This window comes from Empidonax traillii, unplaced genomic scaffold (assembly GCF_003031625.1).
Source record: "Empidonax traillii isolate 1590-97213 ecotype Southwest subspecies unplaced genomic scaffold, ASM303162v1 scaffold1060:size1239554, whole genome shotgun sequence".
NCBI lineage: Eukaryota > Metazoa > Chordata > Aves > Passeriformes > Tyrannidae > Empidonax > Empidonax traillii.
In genome coordinates, this window is record NW_020956253.1 from 794,153 (window position 1) to 817,958 (window position 23,806).

The 23,806-nt window shown below is 42.1% G+C and overlaps 1 protein-coding gene across 6 annotated transcripts in view; it reads left to right on the plus strand.

Moving 5' to 3' along the window:
• Positions 1–23,806, plus strand: part of MSRA (methionine sulfoxide reductase A) — a 250,933-nt gene that overhangs the window by 134,489 nt on the left and 92,638 nt on the right. For all 6 annotated transcript variants that reach the window (XM_027904466.1, XM_027904465.1, XM_027904467.1 and 3 more), the window contains one exon: positions 8,568–8,672. In XM_027904466.1, coding sequence (XP_027760267.1) covers positions 8,568–8,672 — 105 coding nt within the window. The remainder of the gene's footprint in view (positions 1–8,567; positions 8,673–23,806) is intronic.

A 23,806-nucleotide genomic window follows, 5' to 3' on the forward strand; every position in this document is an offset into this window, starting at 1 on the left:
GATCCACCTGGGATAGATGGAAAAGCCTGGAATTGCATTTCTTCGGTGCCAAGTATAATTAGTTTGTCAGGAAACAGAATTTATCGTCATATAAAAGCTCCATCTGATGCGTAAGTTTAGGGTTAAATTTGGGATTTTGAGATGAGAACTTTTAAAATGTGGAGTATTTCTGTTCCCAACACTGTAGCTGAAAGATATTAACTCTCCTAGAGGAAGATGATGCAGAATTTATAGTTAAGTTAAAATCTTCCTCATCAACCACGATGAAAAGGAGATAATAAAAGAGTCCCAACTCTTTGTACAGATAAGAGTGTTTGCGATAGAAAAGCTTCATTAAAGCCAAGCTAACAAAGGAAAAAGGGGCAATTCACTCAGATATTCCTGGCATTTAAGGCTGGAATTTAAGGGCTCCCTGCATTATTTAATGGAACATTTTTTATATCACAGGTCATTATGTTTCATCCAGTCACTGTTCTATCAAGGCCTATCACTCTTTCCTTGAAGTTTAGCAGATATTTGATAGAAGCTGAAAATCTGATTTGAAAACATCAGGAAATGAGGAAGTGGTTTATAGGACACAGGTTTTGAGGAGCACTGAATGATCCAGTGGTGCAACTGAGCAGGAACCAGCTTCCATATCCGAATTATGGTTTCCATTTGAATTTTCCATGGTTTCCATCCCTATCATTTGCTCTTGATCTGGCTTTTTGTTGCTCTCTCAAAGGCCCAAAATCCTCTTCCTGAGGACCTGCTTGAGTCAAAGACCTTGAGGGTTTCTTTTGGGAAGGATAAATATATAATATGCCAACATATCATTTATCAATATAGCATAAATCAATAGATCATGTATCAATATAGCATATATCAATATATAAGCACTTTGTGGCTGGCACTGAAACTGCTTTTGAGGATGTGCTTTAGTGCCAAGGTTGATCTCACTAGTGCTGTTCCTACACCCTCTTTTTTACTCAGGCATCCCAGTTCAGTCCCTACTCCCTTTTAGTGCAATATTGCACTGAAATTCCGTGTTTATTTGCCTGTTTGCTGCCACTCCCCTCAAAGATTGTTCCCATTCCAGGTATCACCTTTTCCTTTAAGGAGAGATTTACCTCTGGCTGGTTTGAATCTGTTTTAGGTTAAATGGCCCCAGCAGAGCCAGGAATGGCTTTATTAAGTCCATCCCATCTACCTCATCTGATTTTATCCTCTGATTTCATTACCTGAGACTTTAAATTTCTTTAAAATTACTGATGAAGGGCTTGAACAGCACCAGGCTTTGGCCCAGTCCCTGCAGAGGACAGATAAAAAACGCTGCCCTTTGAGCCTTGTTCCCTTTAGACAAGTTTTATTAGAACTGTCCTTTAGACAGTTCTTAATCTGTTTAACACTGTCAATATTGGGTAGTGTTAATTTTTTAATCAGTCAGAAAGTAATAAGTCCAATACATTAATAAGGCCTGTTACATCCCTGCTATTACATCCCACATTTATTACATCCAGACTTGTAATTTCATGGGAGAGTGAAATCCAGTTTGGCCGACAAGACCTAAATTCCACACGACCACGGGGGCTGCTGTTAATTATAAGCCCATCTCCAATATTTTTAATTCCCTTGAATGAAATTAAATCAAAATATACTTTCTAGGAGCACACTTGGCTCGCTCCATCTCTGAACAGCACTGGACCAAACCAGAGGGAGTCAAAAATAATCCCATTTAAAGTCATTGCAACGTGGACATTCAGCCTCCAGAAAACATAATCCCAGTATAGTGAACAAAGTATTAAAGTCTTGCCATCCCTTTTTTTTTTTTTCCCTGTAGGCTTACATAGTTTATTTTGATTTTGTTTTACAGATTTTATTTCATATAGTTTACTATTTAATTATAATTTATTTTTTTTTCTTTTGGCACCTCTTCAATGTTCAGCCGTTTAAGAAAATAAGACTAGAAAAAGTATAGCAGTGGTCTTGCTTCCAGATATTCTGTTCAGCAAACCCAGTTGATATTCTTTTTGTCAAAACCTATTTGCTGCTAAAGAACACAGAGGATTTTATGAAACAAACGAAGAATTTTTAGACCTCTACCATCTAAATTTTAAATACTTGCAAATAAGAAACAAGTTCATTTAATGCTTTTGTTTTGCGGGTTTTTAGGGAAAAAAATACGTATTCTTTGTGCAAACTGCCAATCTTCTTCAGTTTAATTTCATTCAACTAGTTTTACTCAAAAAATGAGCATTTCTGTGAAAAAAATTACCAATAACGGCATGTTGTACCCCAGTTTTTACTGTCAGCTTTGTTCTCTTACTTTTGTTTTGACAGGGTAAAAAAAGTGTTTCTAACAGGCACCAGAAATGCAGTTTAAAGCAGTTCATTGTTTTATCAGCAATTTTTCCTTCTACATTTTCATTTACTGTGAGATTCATCTGTCCTCTCCTAGACCAAATAAATAAAATTAAATAGCATTTTCCCTTGAGATACATCCACCACCCTGCTGGATGTGCTGCTTTCTGTAGGCTCGGGAAGAGACCTGACTTCCTGTGGTCCAAAAAGAAGTTTCTAGAATTGATGGGCAATTTTATTTGGATTAAGAACTGCAGGATTGGCTGGCCCAGGGTGATAAATTGGCTTCTTGCTGTAGAAGACGGAGGTATTTTGATAAAACTGTACAAAAGAGGGGGGATCCCGCTGAGAAGGTGAAGAATGATATTTTGGAAAGCAGAAATTCACAGTGGTTAATAAAGCAAACATCATCTCCTAGTTCCATGCTAGCAAAGTCATTAAAGTTGTTTAAAATATAAAGAAAGAGGTAAAATAATAGTAGTCATATGGCAGTGTCAGTGTTTACCTGGTATATTTTAGAGTCTCTCCCAAAAATCACCCCAAAATTACCCTGAAAAAAATAAAAGTGTCTGTTGTCTTTGATTTTCTGCTTTGGTTGTTTTAGTAGTGGGAGGTTGAGGGGCTGGAGCATGTGCAGGGAAGGGAACGGAGCTGGGGAAGGGGCTGGAGCAGCAGGAGCAGCTGAAGGAGCTGGAGGGGCTCAGCCTGGAGAAAAGGAGGCTCAGGGGGGACCTTCTGGCTCTGCAATCCCTGACAGGAGGGGGGAGCAGGGGGAAGTGTCGGGCTCTGCTCCCAGGGAACAAGGGACAGGAGGAGAAGAAACAGCCTCAAGTTGCACCGGAGGTGGTTCAGGGTGGATATTGGGAACAATTCCTTCATGGAAGGGGTTGTCCAGCCCTGGCACAGCTGCCCAGGGCAGGGTGGAGTCCCCATCCCTGGAGGGATTTAAAAGGTGTGTGGATGTGGCACTTGGGGACATGGCTCAGTGGTGGCCTTGGCAGTGCTGTTGGACTCGATGATCTGAGAGGGCTTTTCCAACCTTAATGATTCCATGATCCTATAATTAAACTCTGGCTTGACTTTTGATGGATTTTCTGTCCACTGGGTTCTTTGCATCAGGAGTTGTTACTTTTTACAAGTATAAAATATGAGTCTTCTCCAGGGAATTCCCTCAGCTGTGTTAGGCAGGAAGTAAATAAAATCATTGTAATGGACTGTTCTTAAAAAAAAAAAAAATTAAAAAATCTATTGATTTGTGATTATTTCCATTCTTTTCATCCTTGTTGCTTTGAAGGTAAAAAGGTAAAAGTCGAGTAGATCCCCAAGGTGGGGTTCTCAGTATTCTAGTGTTGAATCCTTTGTTTATTTAACTCATAGGAAAGAACTGGGAGTTTTATTAGTGATAACTGTGACACAGTAAAAATTCCCAGGCTGGTTTGGAGAAACAGATGCTCAAAAGACCTACCTACAGCTTTTTGTTTGAATACTTTGCACATTCACTACAGCCTAGGCTTTAGATAGCACAAATTGGTTGAGCTCCAAACTAAATAAGTGCTGAAGTTTGGCCACTTATTTTTTTACATTGCACAGAGACAACTAGACCCTGGGATGGGATATTGGGAAGGAATTGTTGGCTGGGAGTGTGGTGAGGCCCTGGCACAGGTTGCCCAGAGAAGCTGTGGCTGCCCCTGGATCCCTGGAAGTGTCCAAGGCCAGGTTGGACGGGCTTGGAACAACCTGAGATAGTGGAATGTGTCAGGGGTTGGAATGCTGAGGGAGCCCCTCACATCTCCCTCAGCTACTCCTGATGCTCCAGCCCCTTTACCAGCTCCCTTCCCCTCAACCTCCCATTTTTAAAACATGCAAAGCCCCTCAACCTCCCATTTTTAAAACAAGCAAAGCAGAAAACCAAAGATAACAGACATATTTTTATTCCCTGTGTTTATTTATTTAAAGATCTTTCTGTACAAAGACTACAAAGAAGTTATCCCTTACCTGTTTTTTTTTTTTTTTTTTTTCTGAATATTTGACACGATCTTTTAAGATCCCTTCCAACCCAACCCCTTCTGCTATTCTGTGATTTATTGGATTCAGAATTCAGGAGAGCCGAGTCCCTTTTTATTGGTGTGAGGCAGAAAGGGGTAGTTTTGGTGGTGCCTGAACTGTAGAATTGAATTCACCTGAGGCAGGACCAGCTGGAGATGAAGCCCCCGTGCCATCAGTGCCGGTGGCTCGGAGCTCACAGGTGAGGAGCTCTCCAGCCCTTTGAAGTTGTTCCACTTTGCTGGAAATAATTAAATGCTCACTGGATACAGCCAGTTAAAAAGAATGAGTTCTTTAATCCCTCAGCTTGGGCACTCACCTGGGACATGATTAAGGAGGTGAGAATCTAAATGCTATTAGGAAGGGAAAGGATGGGAAAGCAGCGCCGAGGTGTCACTCAGATGTCTTTTTCTATTGCTCTTTACAGGGACATTTTTGCAGCAGGGTTTGAATCCCTGCTGAAGGAGCTCTCTGTCTCTAATCCTCTGAGAGAGGTGATGTTTTCTAAGTGGGAAATGGATACAGGATAAACAGACAATCTGCTCTTGGCACACAGCCCTCGGTGTAATAAAGTCTTCCCATCTGCAGGGAGGTTCTTCGATGGCTGAACCCCTTTTAGGGCTGAAGGAGAACCAGAACTGGAAATACCATAATGGCCCCTAAAAATAAAGGGTTTCTATTTGCACAATTAGCAGCAAATGAAATTATGTTTGGTGGTTTGATGAATTATTTAAAATCATTCAAACATCGAGAGTTTTTGGGGAGAAGGCTTCTGGAAATGTTCATAGTCGGTAAAACTTTAGCTGTGGAATATTAGAGATCAGCTAATTAAAAGCAGGAGGTGAGCTGAGGACACTGACAATGTAAATGGATGTTTCATGAGAAATTCTGAAGGAGGCACTGAGGTGAAGAGCTGAATGTCACTGAGAGAATTCCATCTGTCACTGAGAGAATTCCATCTATCACTGACCATTTTAAATCCATTCAGCTCTTCAGCTCGATTTCTTGTTAAAGATATGAAGCTTTTTGGAGTTATTGTTTCTTTTTGATTACTTCCTCTCTGTTTTATGAACTCTTACATAAAAGGTTCAATTAGAAATATCTCAGTGTTTGGTTTTTTTTTTTTACAGCACAGAGCTGGGTTGATGCCGTGGTTTTTTTTTTGGCTCTGTAGTGTGACAAAAGTAGGAAACCCAAACTGAAACGAGATGAATGTGTTCTCATAGTCAAACTAGAAGTCTAAAAAATGAACTGAGAAGATCAACACAACACAATTTAAGTTCCTTTTTGCCACTTTGACTGCAGAGGAGTCACATTCAGAACTAACCACAGAATGTTTTCGTTGGAAGGGACCTTAAAGCTCATCCAGTTCCACCGCCTGCCATGGGCAGGGACACCTTCCACTATTCCAGGCTGTGAGTGGTTGTTTCCACTTACTCCTTGGGGTAACCTCATAGTAACTTCTGTCTCCTTCTTGTGGTTTGTGTTGTACCTGTGGGAAATTGCTCTTTTCCCTTTCCTGTCCCCTCATGCCATTTGCTCTCTGTCCTTCTAGGAAATGTTTGGGTAAATCTATCCCACAAGAAGTTTTTTCCCTTCTCTTTCCTCATGTGTATCGAGCTGATTGGTTTGGTTCACACTAAAATTGTTGGGAAGTAGAAGTCCTTCCCCCACCAAGGACCAAGATTGTTCTTACTACAAATAACCACAGCTTGTTCTGAAAGAAAATCCACCAGATTGTGGGATGGCTTTGAGGAAAATTAGGGGTGAACCCGGTAGGACCAGCAGCGTTATTTCCTTCCTGTTCCTCTGAGGATGAATATTGATTTCAAATAAGTTCTAACAGTCTGGTCCAGCATATCTGAGGATTTTTTTTTTTCTCGAGGTCAGGTTGTAGTTCTCAGAGTAACACCATTATTTCCTTATTCTGAGGGAAAAAAAAAAAAAAAAAAAAAGCCGATTCTTTGAACTTCTGGATTAGTCAGAGCAGACGGTGTTGACAAGGTGTAATTGCTGCTCCTGTCGAGAGGGAAGGTAATGCCTCTGTTGTTTTGAAGTTCTTTAGAAAACTCTCCTGTGATCTAAAGCTGTTCCTCTTAGACAAGCAATCTGCTCCCAAGCGGTAGGAACCTTGCACAGGCTTCAGGTTGGCTTACAAAAAAATAAAAATAAAAATAGAAATATAAATAAAAATAAAAATGTTGAAGTCAGAAGTCACTCCTTAATATCTTTTTAGCTGTACAATGTTGGTTTGCAAGATCTGGCTGCATCATTGGCTGTTTGCTCTCCTTTTTTCTCTCCAGCAACTAAAAAAACTCCCAATCTGGGTGTCAACTATGGCAAAAGTCATTGTTTTCACTGATAACCCACATTAAACCAGGAGATCTGGAATAAATTCTATCCCTGACCTAAGGCCAGTTCTTGCCACGATATGAAAGACCATTTCACTTCATTATTAAGCCAATTATATCTGACTTGTATTTTTATTCTGTTTAAATGTCTGATGCTCCCTGCTTCCCACCAGCAGGGTTTGACTCCAGGTAACGAGCTGTTTCCCTGCACTGCAAAAGGCAGGGTGGGAAAGAGGGAATTGGGTCACCCTGTGCCTGGACAGTGCCTGGAGGATGGGATGACACGGCTTCACATGGAATTTGATGTTCTCTTTTAATCTCAGGGAGCTGATCTTGGTTACGCTGGGAAGCACATGAGAGAGGAAGCAGTTTGGTTTTATCAAAATCTAGATTACAGGTACCCCAGATGTGCCTTCTTTTAGTCCTCTGCGTTCCAGACTAAATTTAATCCCAGTTTCAAACCTTTTTTATGAGCTAGACCAGCTCTCTGTGCCTCATTTAAGTTTTCTTCATTCCAGGTGCCCCATTAACTGCTAAAATGCTGTCACACTTTTCCCCATCATGTCTCTCTAATGTATCCAAACATCCTTTTTATTTTTTTCAACTTTTTTTTTTTTTTTAATTTAATTCACGTTTCTCTTGGTACTGAATTGGTGTTTCTACTGAAGCCTCCTCAGTTTACTCACAGACTCTGGGTTTTGTTGTTTGGTGACAGCTCATTCAAGACCCATCACAGGGCCAGAATCACCTGGTTGCTGCCCTGCATGAAATCCAACAATTCTGTTGAAGTCAGTGGAGTAAATCTGGAGTTTCTGCTGGTGTAAATGAAATAAAAGCCTCCCTGGTGTGATCAAAGAGCTTATTATATCCCCACTAAAAGGCAGATGTGGCTGTCCAGCTTATTTATTTTAGTGTTCACTTATTATTCACTATTTCAATGAAGAATAAGATTTTTTTCCCCGTTCGTGAATATATAATGACAACAGATATGCCTAATTCCTTAAATTATAATATATATAATATATATAAAATAAAAAATGCTTGTGTAGTGCTCAGTAAAAAGGACTTTCACCCTGAGAGGTCTAAACTCATCAGTCGAACTATTAATTAAAAGTGAATTATGTAGCCTTCATATTTTCTGAAGGTGGATCTTTCAATAACATTGTGAATGATAAAGTAAGAAATGAAAAAATTCTCTTCACAATGTAACTGAAAAATAGGAATAATATTTTGTTTATGTACTGCGACACCTGCTAATCTTCCTTGTACATCATCTGCAGTAACAAAGTTTGAAGTTCAGATTCTGTCTCTTTTGGCTCTGTTGGCATCAGTGATTTGGATATTGTGAATTAACTTGAAATTATTTGTGTGATCTTGTGTAAACACATTCTTGAAATTTGCTTTTATAATCAATATTATTGCTGTTGTATAGTAATTATGACTATTTTATTATCAGTTATTTTATCCATAGCCCCACAGAAACAAAACCAATTTTGGAATTTCAAGACAACTTAGACACACACATTTTCATATTTTAATGTTCTACTTAGAATATTTAAAATATTTTACTGATTTTTGGTTACAAATGTGTAAAAACTATTAATTTTTTTCTCCTTTAACTGCTGTAAAATCATCTCTGTCTTAGCTTGTTGCCTCTCTGGGTGGTTTATTCATGACGGCCTTGCCTGAACAAGTATAAAATAGTGTGGAAAAAAAGCTTAATAAATCAGCATAATTTTAGGAAAATAGAAAAGCACTTTGCTTTGTATCTCAGGTAGAAAACGCTAAATGTGCCCTGGTTAATTCTCCCCTGATTTTCTCGTGTCTCTGAAGGCAGGACTGGTCACACCGAGGCCGTTCGAGTGGTTTATCAGCCAGAGAACATCAGCTTTGAGCAACTGCTCAAGGTCTTCTGGGAGAATCATGACCCGACACAAGGTAGAGTGATGAGTGAGCCAGTATTTAATTATCTTACTAATTACAGCTGGGATAATTAGTGTTTGAGCTGCATGGAAGAGATGAACCTTGAAATCACACTGGAGCTCAAGAATATGATTGCAGACATTTATTGACAGAGAAAGAGAGGGAGAGAGAGAGAATGAGAGCACAGAACCTCACAATGCCCCTCCTCCCTTCCAGCTGGCTGGGCTGGGAAAATTCCCACAGAGTGGCTCAGGAGACAATGGAAAATTCTTTTCAACTTTGATTATGACAATTTATGCTGTAATGTCTTTTGTCCCTTAAATTAACGTGCATTTCTTTGCAGATTCAACACTTATTTTATTTTATTTCATTTTATTTTATTTCATTTCATTTAATTTCATTTAATTTTATTTTATTTCATTTCAACGAATCATAAAAATGTTGGGGTTTTCCATTTTTCAACGATGCTGAATATACTTTATGATTAGAAAAAGGGAGCAAAAAAGAAGTAGGGGACGGTGTGTGGAGGCATCAGTGGATCATTCCATCTATTTGCCTGATTCAAACCTTTTAATTTAAGTTATCTTTCCTGGAAAGGGCTTTGTGGTGACATTTCCCACATCTGTGCAAACAGAAATAGGAAACTGTGTTGAGAAAACATTTTGCACATTTATGTAGTTCCAGTAAACATCATCCTTTCCACCATTCCCCAGAAATACTGCACTATTTTAACAGCTCTCATAATGATGCCACTTGTTACTACATCTGGGAACAAGAAAAAAAAAATGCAGTTGATACCTTCAAAATGTGATGCCATTCCTGGGAAAGAGTAACTCTAAGAGGGATTCAGGGATTGTTGTGGATAAGTGTCTTCCAGTGAGCCCAGAGCACAATGCAGAGACAAAAGTGGTTGTTGAAACTCTCTTTTCATATGAAAAGGGCCTTAGTCAAGAGTGTTAAATCTGTTTTTTTGTGTGCAGGGTCAGTAAAATCAGAACATTTTGTGCAGTTCCTGAGTTTCCATCTCTGAGATGATATGGAAACACTGCTTGAGATTTGGAGAGGGACAGAAAAAGGATCTGGAGCCCAGAAAACCAGCCTGGTGGTGGGAATAAACATGTTCTACTAGTGGAAGAGACACAGCACTATGTCAGGAGAGGTTCAGGTTTGATATCAGGAAAAGGTTCTTCCCCCAGAGGGTGGTTGGGCACTGAACAGGCTCCCCAGGGCAATGGTCATGGCCCCAAGGCTACCAGAGCTCAGGGAATGTTTGGATAACACTCTCAGGGACAGGGTGGGATTGTTGGGGTGTCCTGGGCAGGGCCAGGGGTTGGACTGGATGATCCTGGTGGGTCCCTTCTCACTCAGGACATTCTCTGAGTCTATGAACACTATAATCAAATAATCCTTGCAGGGACCTCACAGTGAGCTGCCAACCTGACCCCTGATAAACCAGGACAAGCTCCAGTAGCTGGAAGCTGATGTTTGAACAGTTCCACCTTGGAATAAAACAGCTTCACATCTCCCAGTGTAATTAAACATTGGAGTCTTTTTCCATCACCATCATTTCGAGTCTCTGAGATGAGATAATTAGTCATTTTAAAAGAGGTGCTTGGTTCGAGTCAGGAGAAGAAATTCGGTGTCTGTCAAGGGCGGTGGCCCATGCTGGTGATTGATGAGCCTCCCTTCCCAACCCCTTCCCTTGTAGCTGGCGGAGGGACATTTGTCTGCACCTCCCTGAAATACTTGCAGCTCTGCATTAAGACAGACCCACCATGGAAGGGGGTTGGAACTGGTCTTTAAGGTCCCTCCCAAACCATTCTAGGATTCTCCGATTCAACAAGAACCATCCTCACTTCATGCTCTTGGACCTTCCTGAGGGGTCAGGAAAGAGATTTTCTCCCTTGTTTTTAGTTCTTTTTTCATTTTTTTCTTTGGATTATCAGAAATTGGCCATCACCAGAGGGTGACTTCTTTATTTTAGCCTGGAAAAGGGAAAGGTTTGGGTTGATATAATGGAGGTCTTCCAGTACCTGAAGGGAGCCTACAAGAAAGAGGGAGAGAAACTATTTACAAGGGCCTAGAGAGACAGAAAAAGAGGGAATGGCTTCAAACTGACAGAAGACAAGTTTAGATGGGATATTGGAAAGAAATTCTTGGCCTGGAGGGTGGTTAGGCCCTGGCACAGGTTGCCCAGAGAAGCTGTGGCTGCCCCTGGATCTCTGGAAGTGTCCAAGGCCAGGTTGGACAGGGCTTGGAGCCACGTGGGCTAGTGGAAGGTGTCCCTGCCCATGGCAGGGGGTTGGAATGGGGTGGTCTTTAAGGTCCCTTCCAACCCAAACCATTCTGTGATTCTGTGATTCTACGGACTGGTTGTTTTGATACAGCAGAGATTCCCGTTTTGACATAATTGGTCCACATATCTTGCTCACTTGTTGGGATTCATCCTGATTGCCAGAGCTGGGAGCTGATGGGCAGGAATATGAGATTCTTCATCTTCCAGAGCAGAATGGGAATGGATTTCTTCTGGAATAATTTGGACAACCACCCCCTAAGCAGTCACCTGCCATATCTGTGGCCTTGACTTTGGCAGGGTGTCGTTGGGCTCAGCCTGTGGCCCACATGGAATTGGTCAGACTCTAAAGGAGTTCAGGGCTTTGGGCTGACTGAAGTTCTTTACTTGGACATAGGGGTGTGTGGATGAAGTGTAGTCGTTGTGATAACAGGTTAAATCAGTTCACCAGATGATGTTATGGTTCCTTCTGCCTTTAAACCACAGTAAAATGGTGACATGACATCTTTATGTTCACCTTGCACTCTGAGGTTCAAATTAGTCCCAGTCTGTGCTGTCAGAAGTTGGGTGCTGGTGGGTGTGTGATTCACTCTTTGATTCCTGGTAGCTGGGGAAACATCACCTAATTATCCCAGGCAGGGGGCCACGCTAATGTGGCTGTATTCCCTCTGGGATGTGAGCTCCCACCTCTGTATTCCCTCTGGGATGTGAGCTCCCATCTCTGCATTCCCTCTGGGATGTGAGCTCCCACCTCTGCATTCCCTCTGGGATGTGAGCTCCCACCTCTGCATTCCCTCTGGGATGTGAGCTCCCATCTCTGCGTGACACCGAGCTGTGGAGATACCCATGTCACTCACAACTGTCTCAGGCCTCTTGGTGGAAATATTCCTAAACTTTAACTAAGCTTGGGATAGAACTTACAAGTGGTTCTTCTGTAATAATTTGCCAAAATTGAGAGCATGGGAGTGTTGTTGGAAGATGGGAGTGTTGTTGGAAGACTTTGTACAACGCAGCCTTGGACAGGTTGCTGTACCTGTGCATTTTTATGGTTCCTTAAAGCTTCAGTGCCAGGGGAGGTTCAGGTTGGACATAAGGAGGAATTTCTTCATGAAAAGCTTGTCAGGCATTGAAAGGGGCTGCCCAGGGAAGTGGTGGAGTCCCCACCCCTGGGGATGTCCAAGGAACACCTCAGTGCTCTGGCCTGGATGACAAGGTGAGGATGGGCCAAAAAGTGGTCTCGATGATCTCTGAGATCTTTTCCAACCTAAGTGATCCTGTGTTTCTGATCTCTCTTCAGGAACTTTGCAAAGCTCATCCCATCTCCACCACCTTTCTTGATTTGAGGAGAATTCAAGTCACAAGGTCCCAGTGTAAAATTTCTTAGTTCTCTAAGACAGAGATGGGATGTTTATCTCCCCTTTCAAATCTGAGCAAAAGATCTTTAAGGTGGGATTGTTTCTTTGCCTTGATTTTTGTATCTCCTCCCTGGTTTTAGCTGCTTGTGGGAAATGTGGTTTTATGTAAAGACGCTGAAAGTGAGTTACCTCCCTGACCTGCAGTATTTTCCTTCCTTCCCTGAGGTTCAGCTGTGTGCACACAGTGAGTTTTTTTGAGGCAGCCTCATGGGAGTACAGGACTTGGTCTGTCAAAGAGAAGTTTTTTACTAAATGCATAAATTAGAAAGATTTCTTACTCATGTAATTCAGCACAGTCTTTTGGCTGAATCCAGTGCCTCACACAACCGGTGAATGCTGGACTTCTTGAGTACAGCTCTTACTCCAAACTATAGAAGCTTTGTCTGTTTTATCTTTTTTTTCCAGAAGTTGGGATAACACCATTTCGTCCCTTCTACCCCCAGCAGAGATAACGCACTTGTGTGATTGTTCTGATGTCATTAAACATCAAATAAGTACATTCTGTTGCAGATAAAGACCTCTCAAATATCAACCTGGTTGGTACCAAGTTTGCTGAAGAGCACGGACTGGCAGTCCCATCATTCATTGTTGTAGGAGGGCATTAATATTCAGAAGTTCCTGCTTTCCAAGCAGTTGGCCTTTAAGATGAGACTGACATCTCACTGGGATTCGAATTGTCTCTGGGAAAGCAGCCTGGCTCTTGTTTCGTGAAGCTCTTGAGTCTGAGGATTGTACAGAAGTCAATTGAAAAGCAAGAACCTTTGATCAAGTCAAACAGTCTCGGAGTTGAAAGAGATTCTCCCAGATGAGCGTCTCCTAAGCGTGGGGCCCTGATAAAGTCCTCTTGACTATTAATTTAGGCTCTATTTTATAATTCATTAGAATTGGGATCCTGAAAAAAGCAACAAACAACCCCCTGACTTCTGCCAAGTGGCATATGGCTGTCATCTCTGCTCAGCCTCCGGTGCTGCGAGCAGCATTCCTTCCCTCCCAGGAATGATCTTATCTACCAGAGGATTGCTCTCTATAGCTCTGTAAGTGCTCTGAGATCACTGTTCCTTTGTCATTCATACAGAAAAGGAGAACAGTCGTGATAGGCTGAAAATACAGAAAAAAAAAAAATCTTACAACTAATCACTTTGTGGATAATTTTGTTTTCCTGAAGTTTCTAGATGTGTAGGGCAGAGTCTGTATTGCCTGTTTTTTGTTCTAATTGGGCCAACCTTCAGAACTTTCCAGGTTTTTTTTAAGATATAAGACTGACTTCCCTTAAAATTGCACCCTGGCAGTGGTTCTGCTGGGACAGTTTGTGTTCTGCCTCGGGCTGCATTTCAGGGTTGCTGTAAACTAATCTCTGACTTCACTGTCTGGGGACAGGGCAGCTTGCTCCTCTCTCCCAGACCTTTCCACCGGATGACACCTCTGTGTTGACACTGGCAATCCCAAAGTCCTCTGCTCAAGCTGAAAATCAGCCCTGCATGAATGGAAGTGAAAGGGGATTTCCAGCCAGGATTTAAATCGCCAGGAGCGTGACTTGTAAATGGGACCACCCTTCTGGCATCAGCCCTGTCCTGCAGTGCATGAGCCAGTTCCAGACCCCACTGTGCTCATGTTCAGGGGAGGAACATGTCATATTTGATCTGATCAGAAAGTTTGGCCGCTCTTTGTGAGGTGTCAAAAACTATTTCTCCAAACCTTTGGAAAAACCAAGCTGATTACCAGAGGAGCGTGTTTGCTGTGGTGCCGAGGTGACTCCTGTAAAGCATCTCAGTGTTCATGATTCTCCTGACTCTGGGTGAAGTTCTTTGTGTGTCAAAGATTTCAGCCCACTCCAAGAAGACTTTAAAGAGAGACTCATTGGCTGTTCAGAGATCAAGCACATGAAAAACCTTATTTATCTGTAGAGCAACCTGAGATAGTGGAAGGTGTCCCTGCCCACGGCAGGGGGTGGAAAGAGATCTTTCAGGTCCCTTCCAACCCAAACCATTCTGGGATTCTATGAAAACACATTTGGGAGAAATGGAAAATCCTTAGCCTCCTTTAGTTCTTTTCTTTCCTGAGTTCAACCCAAAATAGGTGCTTGTTTTGGCAGTTCTGCTCCCCACGTTCATCAAGGGCACCCAGTCCTTCCCAGCCCATACCTTAGGTACGACTACAACCCCCTGTTGTACACAAATCCCACCCTTATTTCATTCCTTCTGGCTTCCTGTTTGGATTTTTGGATTAGTGGCAGGAGCTGAGAGTAGTTTTGGCCTCTCTTGGACAATGGGGTGAAGAACAAAGCCACCCGTGTGGCCACTCAGGAATTTTCTTGTGGCCTCATAGATTCTCTGTGAACACATCAGACCCAAAGTCACTGTGAGTAATCCCACTGCCCCCCTCCTGTCATGGACAAGTCCTTATCTTGCCCATGTTTGCACAGGAAATGTAAGCAGCACTGATATTTTTCCAGCAGTTGAGGACCATCTGTCCTACAACAAACTCATCACCTGCCAGATCCGTTCAGAACATCTCAGAGTCCATATGTCTTGTGCATCCATGATAAAGAAAAGATGTACAAGCCTTTTCTCCTCCCTGTGACCTTCCAAACGTGCTGGCATTTGGCCTCAGTGCTGAGACAGGAATTCTGCAGATTAATATCTGCTTTTTCGTTGTGCTGACCCACTTTAGTGGCAGAGGGTATATTTATTTCTCACCAGTTTTGAAGGGCTGTACTTTTTTTAGGCATTGCACAAGGAATCTATCATCTGCAAATAATTAAAATTAGACACTAGAAATGACATTGTATTGCTAATGAGCAGATGTGTCTACTTATACCAGTGGAAGAACAGCTGTACACATAAAAAATGCTAGAGCGACCCTAAAGCAGCATTATGAATTCTGCTACAGGCCTGGAACTTCATTTAGAGATTAAAGGGGGGAGAAAGGATCTCTCCCTGTAAAATAGAACCATTTCTTTTTTTTTATCTTTTTCCTTTACATTTCTCTAACTTGCTTCCCTTAATAATTCGAATTAAATTGGCAAGCCTCAGATTAAAGCACCTTTGTCGTGGATTTCAAAGGTTATTAAGAGTCTTGGTGGTTTCAGCGTTATTAAAGGTGTAACAAAAACACAGCAGAAATACAAAACTCTCTTGTCGCCAGGCATATTAAATATATTCAAAACAGAATTACCAACCCCTCAGGGAGCCATTCTTGGTCCAATAGTCTTCAATATTTTCATTAATGACTTGGAGGATACAGTGGAGAGGATGCTAATTAAATCAGCAGCAAAGACATTGCTGGGAGGCTCCTGAAGGAAGCGACTAAAACACAGCTCTGTGTTGATGAATGAACAAAAGCCGTGGAAATCGAGGTGCTGAGAGAAAATAAAGAGAAATGTGTCTTGGTTCCTGCAGGTTGGAACGTTCAACTGTGCACTGGGTTGTTTGGTAGGAGACAGTGACTTCTGAGACAGTGTCTTCTGTTGCCTTCAGGTTCTTCTAATTCCCGCTCTTTCCAGTGAAATGCCAGTGGTGGAACAGTTGACTGATGTCAGCTCATCCCACCGGCATCCACTTTTAGTCCCTTGCCAGTAATCACCTCTAAAATACGTGTGGTAAATTCAGTAGTGAAGTCTTTGTGATATTTACCCACTTTGAGGATGCAGCTTCACTCCTTTCATCAACCAAAATGTCTCGGGTTCTGTTGTTCCCATTCTTTGTGTTCCTCTGGAAGTAAACAAGCATTAAAAATAAATAGGTGTTATTGGGCTGCTTTGGGTCCCCAGGAACTTCAGCTGTCATGACCTAATTTGCACGCTGGGCTCTTCTTATCCACGTAAATTAGAATAGACTTTTTCTGACCTATATTTCCTGTTTGGGAGATGTTGTTTTCTCTGCATCTTTTTTAATGAAGGGAATTATTAGGGTGGTTGCTGAGATGGCTGAATTTTTGCACTATCAGGTGCTGAATCAATTCTGGTTCAAGGGCAATATTCCTTCTGGGCTCTGAGTTCTTCTTACCTTTAAACTGCTTTTAGGCTGTTCGTTTTATATCTGTCAAGGATGTGTCAGCTTTATCTTTCAGTGTTGTGAAGGTCAGTAATCAATAGCTCCTTGAGGATGAGAAAATGGTTCCTTGAAGAGGAGATGGGGCTTGGAGCAACCTGAAATAGGGGGAGTGCCCCTGCCCATGGCAGGGGGTTGGAACGAGATGGTCTTTAAAGGTCCTTCCAACCCAAACCATTCCTTTTCAACCCAAACCATTCCATGAAGCTGATGTGGTGGGAATCCCAGCATCTAGATTTTCATGTGGATTAGAAAAGAGCAACCTTAGAATGCCTTTTTCTTCAGAATTTTTGGACGGACTCTTACTCATTTTAAGCGAGGAAAGCAACAGACAAAGTCAAAACGAAGTGATACCAAACATTGTTTTTTCTTCTTCAAATAACCCACCAGTGAATTTACAGTACTTGGGTCTAGAAATCTGAGGCACTGAAGCGTGGCTTCATTAATCATAGTTTATGGTGATTATTAGTAGGCTTTTAATCTTTGTTTTCGTGTATAATTACGTACAAGAGGTCAAAGCTGACTCTCTTCTGAACAACAATATTTTCAGTGAATGACTGTTTTTCTCCGCCTGCAATTTTCTCCTGCATATTTATAAGAGCTCAGTTGTCTGTGTTTGGAGAGAGCAGTGTCCCCTGAGCTTATCTGCTGATAAAGGCAAATGACAACACTGTTATTTTTGTTATCACTAATTATTTTTATTGCTGTTGCAACAGCACCTGGTGGATCGTAGTAGGTTTAGATTCACAGTGCTAACACGTGTCTGAATTGAGGCAAGACACCAGTGAGCAACTGATAAATGAAGAGAAAAGAGAAGGCACGTAAAGAAAACAACACAAATGTGTGTGATTCCATAGCCAAGCTCTGTTTGCAGCACCAGACCTGAGTTGTTGTGTTTTTTCATTATATCTTTTTTTTCGCATGATCAGTTGTTTTCCAGCACCACAGCCCAGCTAATCCATGGAGAAAATAAAATAGGCAAAGGGGGCCCAGATCCGATGCTCAAACAGAAATGGCTTCATCCATGTCAGGCCCTCTTGTGTGTTTTTCCAGTTTCCATCTGTGCCACGGAAAATGTGGGGCCCCTTCATGCCCTGTGTCATGTCCTTCAGTCTCCTCCAGACATCTCTGCTCTGTGCACTTACTTGGGCTTGAAGAATGTTAAGATCTTCAGTCAGGTTGGTGTGACCAGTGTAGACATGTCAGGTGGGATAAGGCTGAGCTAAATCCACCCGAATTTAGATGTCTCTCCATAGGCATGGAGAGTGTCAGCACCCGTGGATGTTGGTAGAGATCCACTCAACACATTTGACTCGCCCCAAAGGAGGCATCTGTGTTTGGGCAGCTTTTGGTTGCCCAAACCTGGAAGCTGGTCCAGCTGCACCAATAAATATTGATAAGAATCTCACTCCCTTCCCATGTTCACAGAATCATGGAATGGTCTGAGTTGGAAGGGGCCTTAAAGACCACCTCATTCCAACCCTGACACCTTCCACTATCCCAAGTTGCTCCAAGCCCTGTCCAACCCAGCCTTGGACACTTCCAGGGTTTCAGGGGCAGCCACAGCTTCTCTGGGCAACCTGTGCCAGGACCTCACTGCCCTCCCAGCCAACAATTCCTTCACCATATCCCGTCTATCCCTGCCCTCTGGCAGTGGGAAGCCATTCCCTGTGTCCTGGCCCTCCATCCTTTGTCCCCAGTCCCTCTCCAGCTCTCCTGGAGCCCCTTTGGGCTCTGGAAGGGGCTTCAAGGTCTCCCTGGATCCTTCTCTTCTCCAGGTGAACCCCCCCAGCTCTCCCAGCCTGGTTCCAGAGCAGAGGGGCTCCAGCTCTTGGAGCATCTCCATGGCCTCCTCTGGACTCTCTCCAGCAGGTTGAGGTTCATCCATCTCAGAGACAGATTTTTGAGAGAAGGCACCTTTGAAAGAGCCTAATATCTCTTTATGACAGAAAAAGTCTAAAAACTTTACTAAAACTAATCATTTAACTTTTGATTAAAGTTAAATCAAATTTAATTGAAGTTAAAAGTCCCCTACAAAAAGTTTAGTGCCATTAAGATTGATTTATGTTTGTAATTCACTGTTCTGTTCATCTGTTCTAGGCACTACTGGTAAATACGTATTTTCAATTAATAATTATTTTTCAATTTTCAATTCAAATTCCTGTCTGCCAGTGACATTTTATACTTGAGCTTTGTGGCATCATCAAAACCAACCTGTGGGGTTTTTTTTTTCTGGGCTCAGGTAGGTCATAAACCTCCTTCAAAGGTCAAAGAGCATTCAGAGAGCATTTAAGGAATGTTATATCTGAATGAATTAATAAATAACGAAGAGTGCAGGGAACTCCTCTCTTAAACCAAGTCTTCCTTGAGTCTTTCCAGTGTTGTAATGTGAATTTTTGTCCTGTTTTGGATGTGAACTGTTAGAGGAACAATATTGCACGTGGAACATGAATCAGAGAATGGGCTGGGTTGGAAAGGACCTTAAAGATCATCTCCAAGATCATCTTCCTTTTTCAAAAGAAGACCAAAAATACAGTTTCCTCCTTGACATTGAAAACTGTGGGTATTGAAAACTTCCTGAACCTTTTGCTCTGTTGACAGTGTAAAAGTTTCCTTTAATGTCTCCAAGCCCATTAGTGTATTTTAACCTTCTGAAGAAACCCTTTTATATTTCATTTCTCCTTCCTGCACCACAGCACCTTGAAAATCATCAAGAACTCTCAATCCACAGCCCTGTAACTAACTTCTTTCCTTATTAACATTTTTCTCCTTTAATCATATGCTATAAAGAGTTTTACTTTCCCCTGGCAACTTTTAAGCTGTATAGATGTAATCATTACAGTGAGTGATGACATCAAGCCAGGGTGACATGGTGCAATTGATTTTTACTAAATAATTCTATGATGAGCTGGAAGAAGGAGTTTTATTAGTCTTAACTCAGCGAGGATTGATTGGGGAAAAGAAAATGGCCAATCAGTGCATCAGGTTTCTGTGGGGATAAGAAAATAAGTGACAGCTGCAGAAAAGTCTATAAATCACAGAAAAAATTATGGTAAAAATAAGGGCTGTGAACTGCCCTTTAAAATTTCACTGGATGGCAGAGAAGAGTCTCACAGACCTCAGTCATTTATCTCCATTATGCCTGGGAGCCTCTGGGAATAGCAAAGTTGAAGGATGATACCATTACATTTTTTTTTTTTTATTATTTTTAAATGGAGAGAAGATAAGAAATGGTGTCTTAAGTATTACTTTCAAGTCATTAGAGGACTGAGTCTTCAAAAGAATTCCTTGATTTAGCCAATAAAATAAAGTGTCTTTTGCTTTTGCTTTCTATAGGTAATATATTAAAGATTCACCATTTTGAACCAGATTTGCTTGGTGGCAAATTCTGAAGAAAAAAGTACTGGGAAATGTGGGTTTTTATATTAATCATAGAATTTCAGAGTGGTTTGGACTGGAAGAGACCTTAGAGATCATTTTGTTCCAAACCCCATGGGCAGGCACAACTTCCTCTACCTCAGGTTGCTCCAAACCCCCTCCAACCTGGCCTTGGACACTTCCAGGGATGGGGAGTCCATATTCCAGTCCATATTCTGGTCCTTCAAACCAAAAGAGAGATGGTATTTGCTGCTCTGATGCCAAAGAATATGGGGGAGACCAAAATTAAATCAGCCCTACCCAGGTGCATCAGGAGATGCCAAAGTGTTGGTCAGAGGGAGCTTTTTAGAGCTATTTCTTTGCCTGATCTCTAAATTTGGGCACATAACAGCTTTCCCAGTGGAAGTGTGTTCATATCCCATGGCAATCTCTTTCTGGGAGAGCCTCACAGCTGCCTTTTCTTTCTACCATCCTCCTGGCCACAAATTTCTGTTTCATATAAAACTAGTGCTGAGCTCTTGAGGGTGTTTAGGTGTTGGTGTTCTGGTCTCTGCTGGCACAGTGAGGGCATTTTATGTTCTCCAGGGTGATCCAGGCTGAGGTTCTTTGGCCAGCCAAAGTGAAAGTCCTGGATATAATCCCCTGCCCAACATCTAAACACCCTTAGAGCTCCAGGTGCCCTCATCCTTTCTGATTCTCCAGAGACAAGAGCTTGCAGCAACTGGCCAGTGCTCACACAGGATTTGGGCTTATTTTTGTCTCTTGTCAGAGAGGTAGAAGTTCTCTACTTTTTTATCAGCTCTGAAATCAATCTCTCTCTCTCTAAACATCTCTTTGATGACAGATTTTGTGGCTGTTCCCAGCACAGAAGCTGATTTTCAGTGTCTCAGGCACCGGCAGCAAGTGCCAGTGCTACAACTCCAGGGTATGTTTGTTCCTGTCCCTGTTGGATGTGTTCCTGATCACCTGCTCAGGGAGACATTTTCCCAGGGCAGGGGTGGAGTTTTCCATCCCTGGAGGGATTTAAAAGCCACGTGGAAGTGGCACTTGGGGACAGGGGTTAGTGGTGGCCTTGGCAGTGCTGGGAAATGGTTGGACTCGGTGATCTTAGAGGTCCAACCTAAATCATTCCATGATTCCTCAGGGTTAATATATTTTCTTAACTACTTTAAGAAGGAACCTGTGTATGATCTCAGCCTCAAATGAAAAGGAGGGTCGGGCCCTACTGACAGATTTGCCTATTTATTACGTCCTTGAGGAAAAGATTTATCTCCTGGAACTACCCTAAAAACTATCCCTAAATTGGCAGGTTTTGAGACTTCTTGCAGCACAGTTGGAGGAAACCAGCATTTTCCTAGAAGATCCAGCTGATGTTCTGTAGGAATTACTCCTTCTGCCAGTTAAGACCTTAAGCACAGATACCTTGTGGAATTTTGAGAGAGCCAAGCTCAGGTCAATTTTTATTCAGTAAATGTGTTTTGTGTTTTTTTTTTTTTTTTTTTTTTTAGAGACAAGATTGTTAAGGTTGTTAAGCTCAATCACCCTACCACAGTTATTTAGTAAATTGAATTTCTTGCCTTGTTTGCTACTCATTGAGTTAGTGGATCTCAGCAAGTAGGACTTGCCAGAGGGTTTTGAGAAGTCAGTGATGGACCCTTGAGATGTAAGTTTGTCTATGTGAGGGACATTACAAATAACAACAGCAACGGTAGCACTTGGTTATGTCTATTACATGGAATTTATTTTGTCATCCCAAAGTCTTTGGGGCTTAGATAATATATTAGTTATGCAATGGGGAGGAGAGGGGGTTAGGTACAAATTAATTTAAGTAACGAGTGAAAATAAATGACATTTCAGCTTAGATGTTTGATCACATTAAAGCTGCACTTTGAGGTAATACATAAAATGTCTGTTCAGTCTTCTTCATTCCATGGGGGTGGTTTAACAGCCCAAACCAGCACTTTGGTTCTGGGAGAGGCTGTTCTGAGATTCTGCACAGCCTGAATCCTCCTTGACTTTATACTTTCATCACTGACATGGCAGTTTTGGTATCCTGGGCTCATCCCACAGCGTGGGCAGCAAAGGAGGGGGGGATTCTGCCCCTCTGCCCCCTCAGGTGAGACCCCACCTGCAGAGCTGCCTCCAGCCCTGGGGAACAACAGCACAAGGAGGTGGAGCTGCTGGAGAGAGTCCAGAGGAGGCCACGGAGATGCTCCCAGGGCTGGAGCCCCTCTGCTCTGGAGCCAGGCTGGGAGAGCTGGGGGGGGTTCACCTGGAGAAGAAAAGGATCCAGGGAGACCTTAGAGCCCCTTCCAGAGCCTAAAGGGGCTCCAGGAGAGCTGGAGAGGGACTGGGGACAAAGGATGGAGGGACAGGACAAGTGGGAATGGCAAGTGACTGGGCTAGATGAGTATTGGTAAGAAATCCTTCCCTGTGAGGGTGGTGAGGCCCTGGCCCAGGTTGCCCAGAGAAGCTGTGGCTGCCCCTGGATCCCTGGAAGTGTCCAAGGCCAGGTTGGATGGGGTTTGGAGCCAGCTGGGCTAGTGGAAGGTGTCCCTGACCATGGCAGGGGTTGAAATGAGATGAGCTTTAACGATCCTTCCAACCCAAACTGTTTTATGATCCTGTGAAAATGTCTATCCTTGATCTGAAGCCCTCAGGAATGGAATGTGGCTTTAGGTGCATTGCTCAAAGGAGAAACACTCTTTACTGCTTGAATGTTGCCTTATTTCCAATCTGCATTTTTGTACACTTTGGCTTTCAATTGCCCCACCTCATTAAGCAACTTTGGCAAGACTAAAGAACCTTATTTCTCTGGGTTTTTTTTTCCCTCTCTAAATGTATTTTTAATTCAGAGTCAGTTCTCCCCTTAACCTTCTCTTCAATAAATTAATTTAGCTGACTTGCTTCTCTGTTACTCTGTCCTGGTGGCACATACATATATTAAATAATCTTATCTCCTCACCCAGAGCACACGAGCTCCTGCTAAACTCATACTCTTAAACTCATGGTAAGAAACCAGCCCAGTGTGGAGTGATCCCCCATTCAGAGAGATTTTTGTAATCTGCTCCCTAGCTGGTTGTTAAATAGTTTGTTAAGCAGTAAATAGATTTGTAGAATGTTAATGCTTAAGCTCAGGCATCAATCAGCATTAACATATCCTGGCAAAACTAAGGCTTTCCTGGCCTGGACTAATTTTATTCCTAACTCTTCAGTAGCACTGGATTTACAAGAGCTCCCTGAAAAGAATCTGCAAAGGAATGAGCAAAACGTTCCCTGCCTGGCAGTTGACACTATTAAGTATTGATGAAGAGCACAGTGATTTTTTTTGGGGGGTGTAATAATAAAATTTACCAATTAAAAAGTGACCCAAATCATCAGAAAACTCCATAACATGTTTTGGTATCAGGTTCTTTTATGTAACTGTTGGTCATCAAAAGGAATTTTAGTCCTAATACATATTTTAAAGTATTTCTGTATCTCTTTGTTCATAAATATTTCAGCCAGTTTTCATTTGTTTACTGTCCTATCCTTTAAATTGTTTTTCTGTTGCTTTCTAAAGGCAAAGAGGGATAAAACTTCCCAGGATTTAATGAGTAATAATATATTTTTCCCCAGTGTCACAGGCTCTTTCCCTACCCTCTGCCCTTTGCTTGGGGGGGTATCAGGAATGTATTTTCTTTTCCGTTTCATCTCCATAGTCCTGAGAGTTGGTGGAAATGTTCAAAGGGGCCTCTGTAGTCTGGTGGCAGTCACAAGCCAAACCCTGATGATTTCCACTTTGACTGGGGTGTGATGTAATAAATCTAAAATGCTCATATTTCATTTGCATGCCATTTAAATGGACATATCACTGTTGAATCTCTTCAGGACTCTTTAACCAAATACTTTGGTCTTCCTAAAAATACCTGCTGGAAGAGACTGTGCCAACCCAGCTGCATGGAACATCCTAAATTTAGTGGAAGGTGTTGGAAGGTGGTTGGAACTGGATGGTTTAAGGTCCTGTCCAACCCA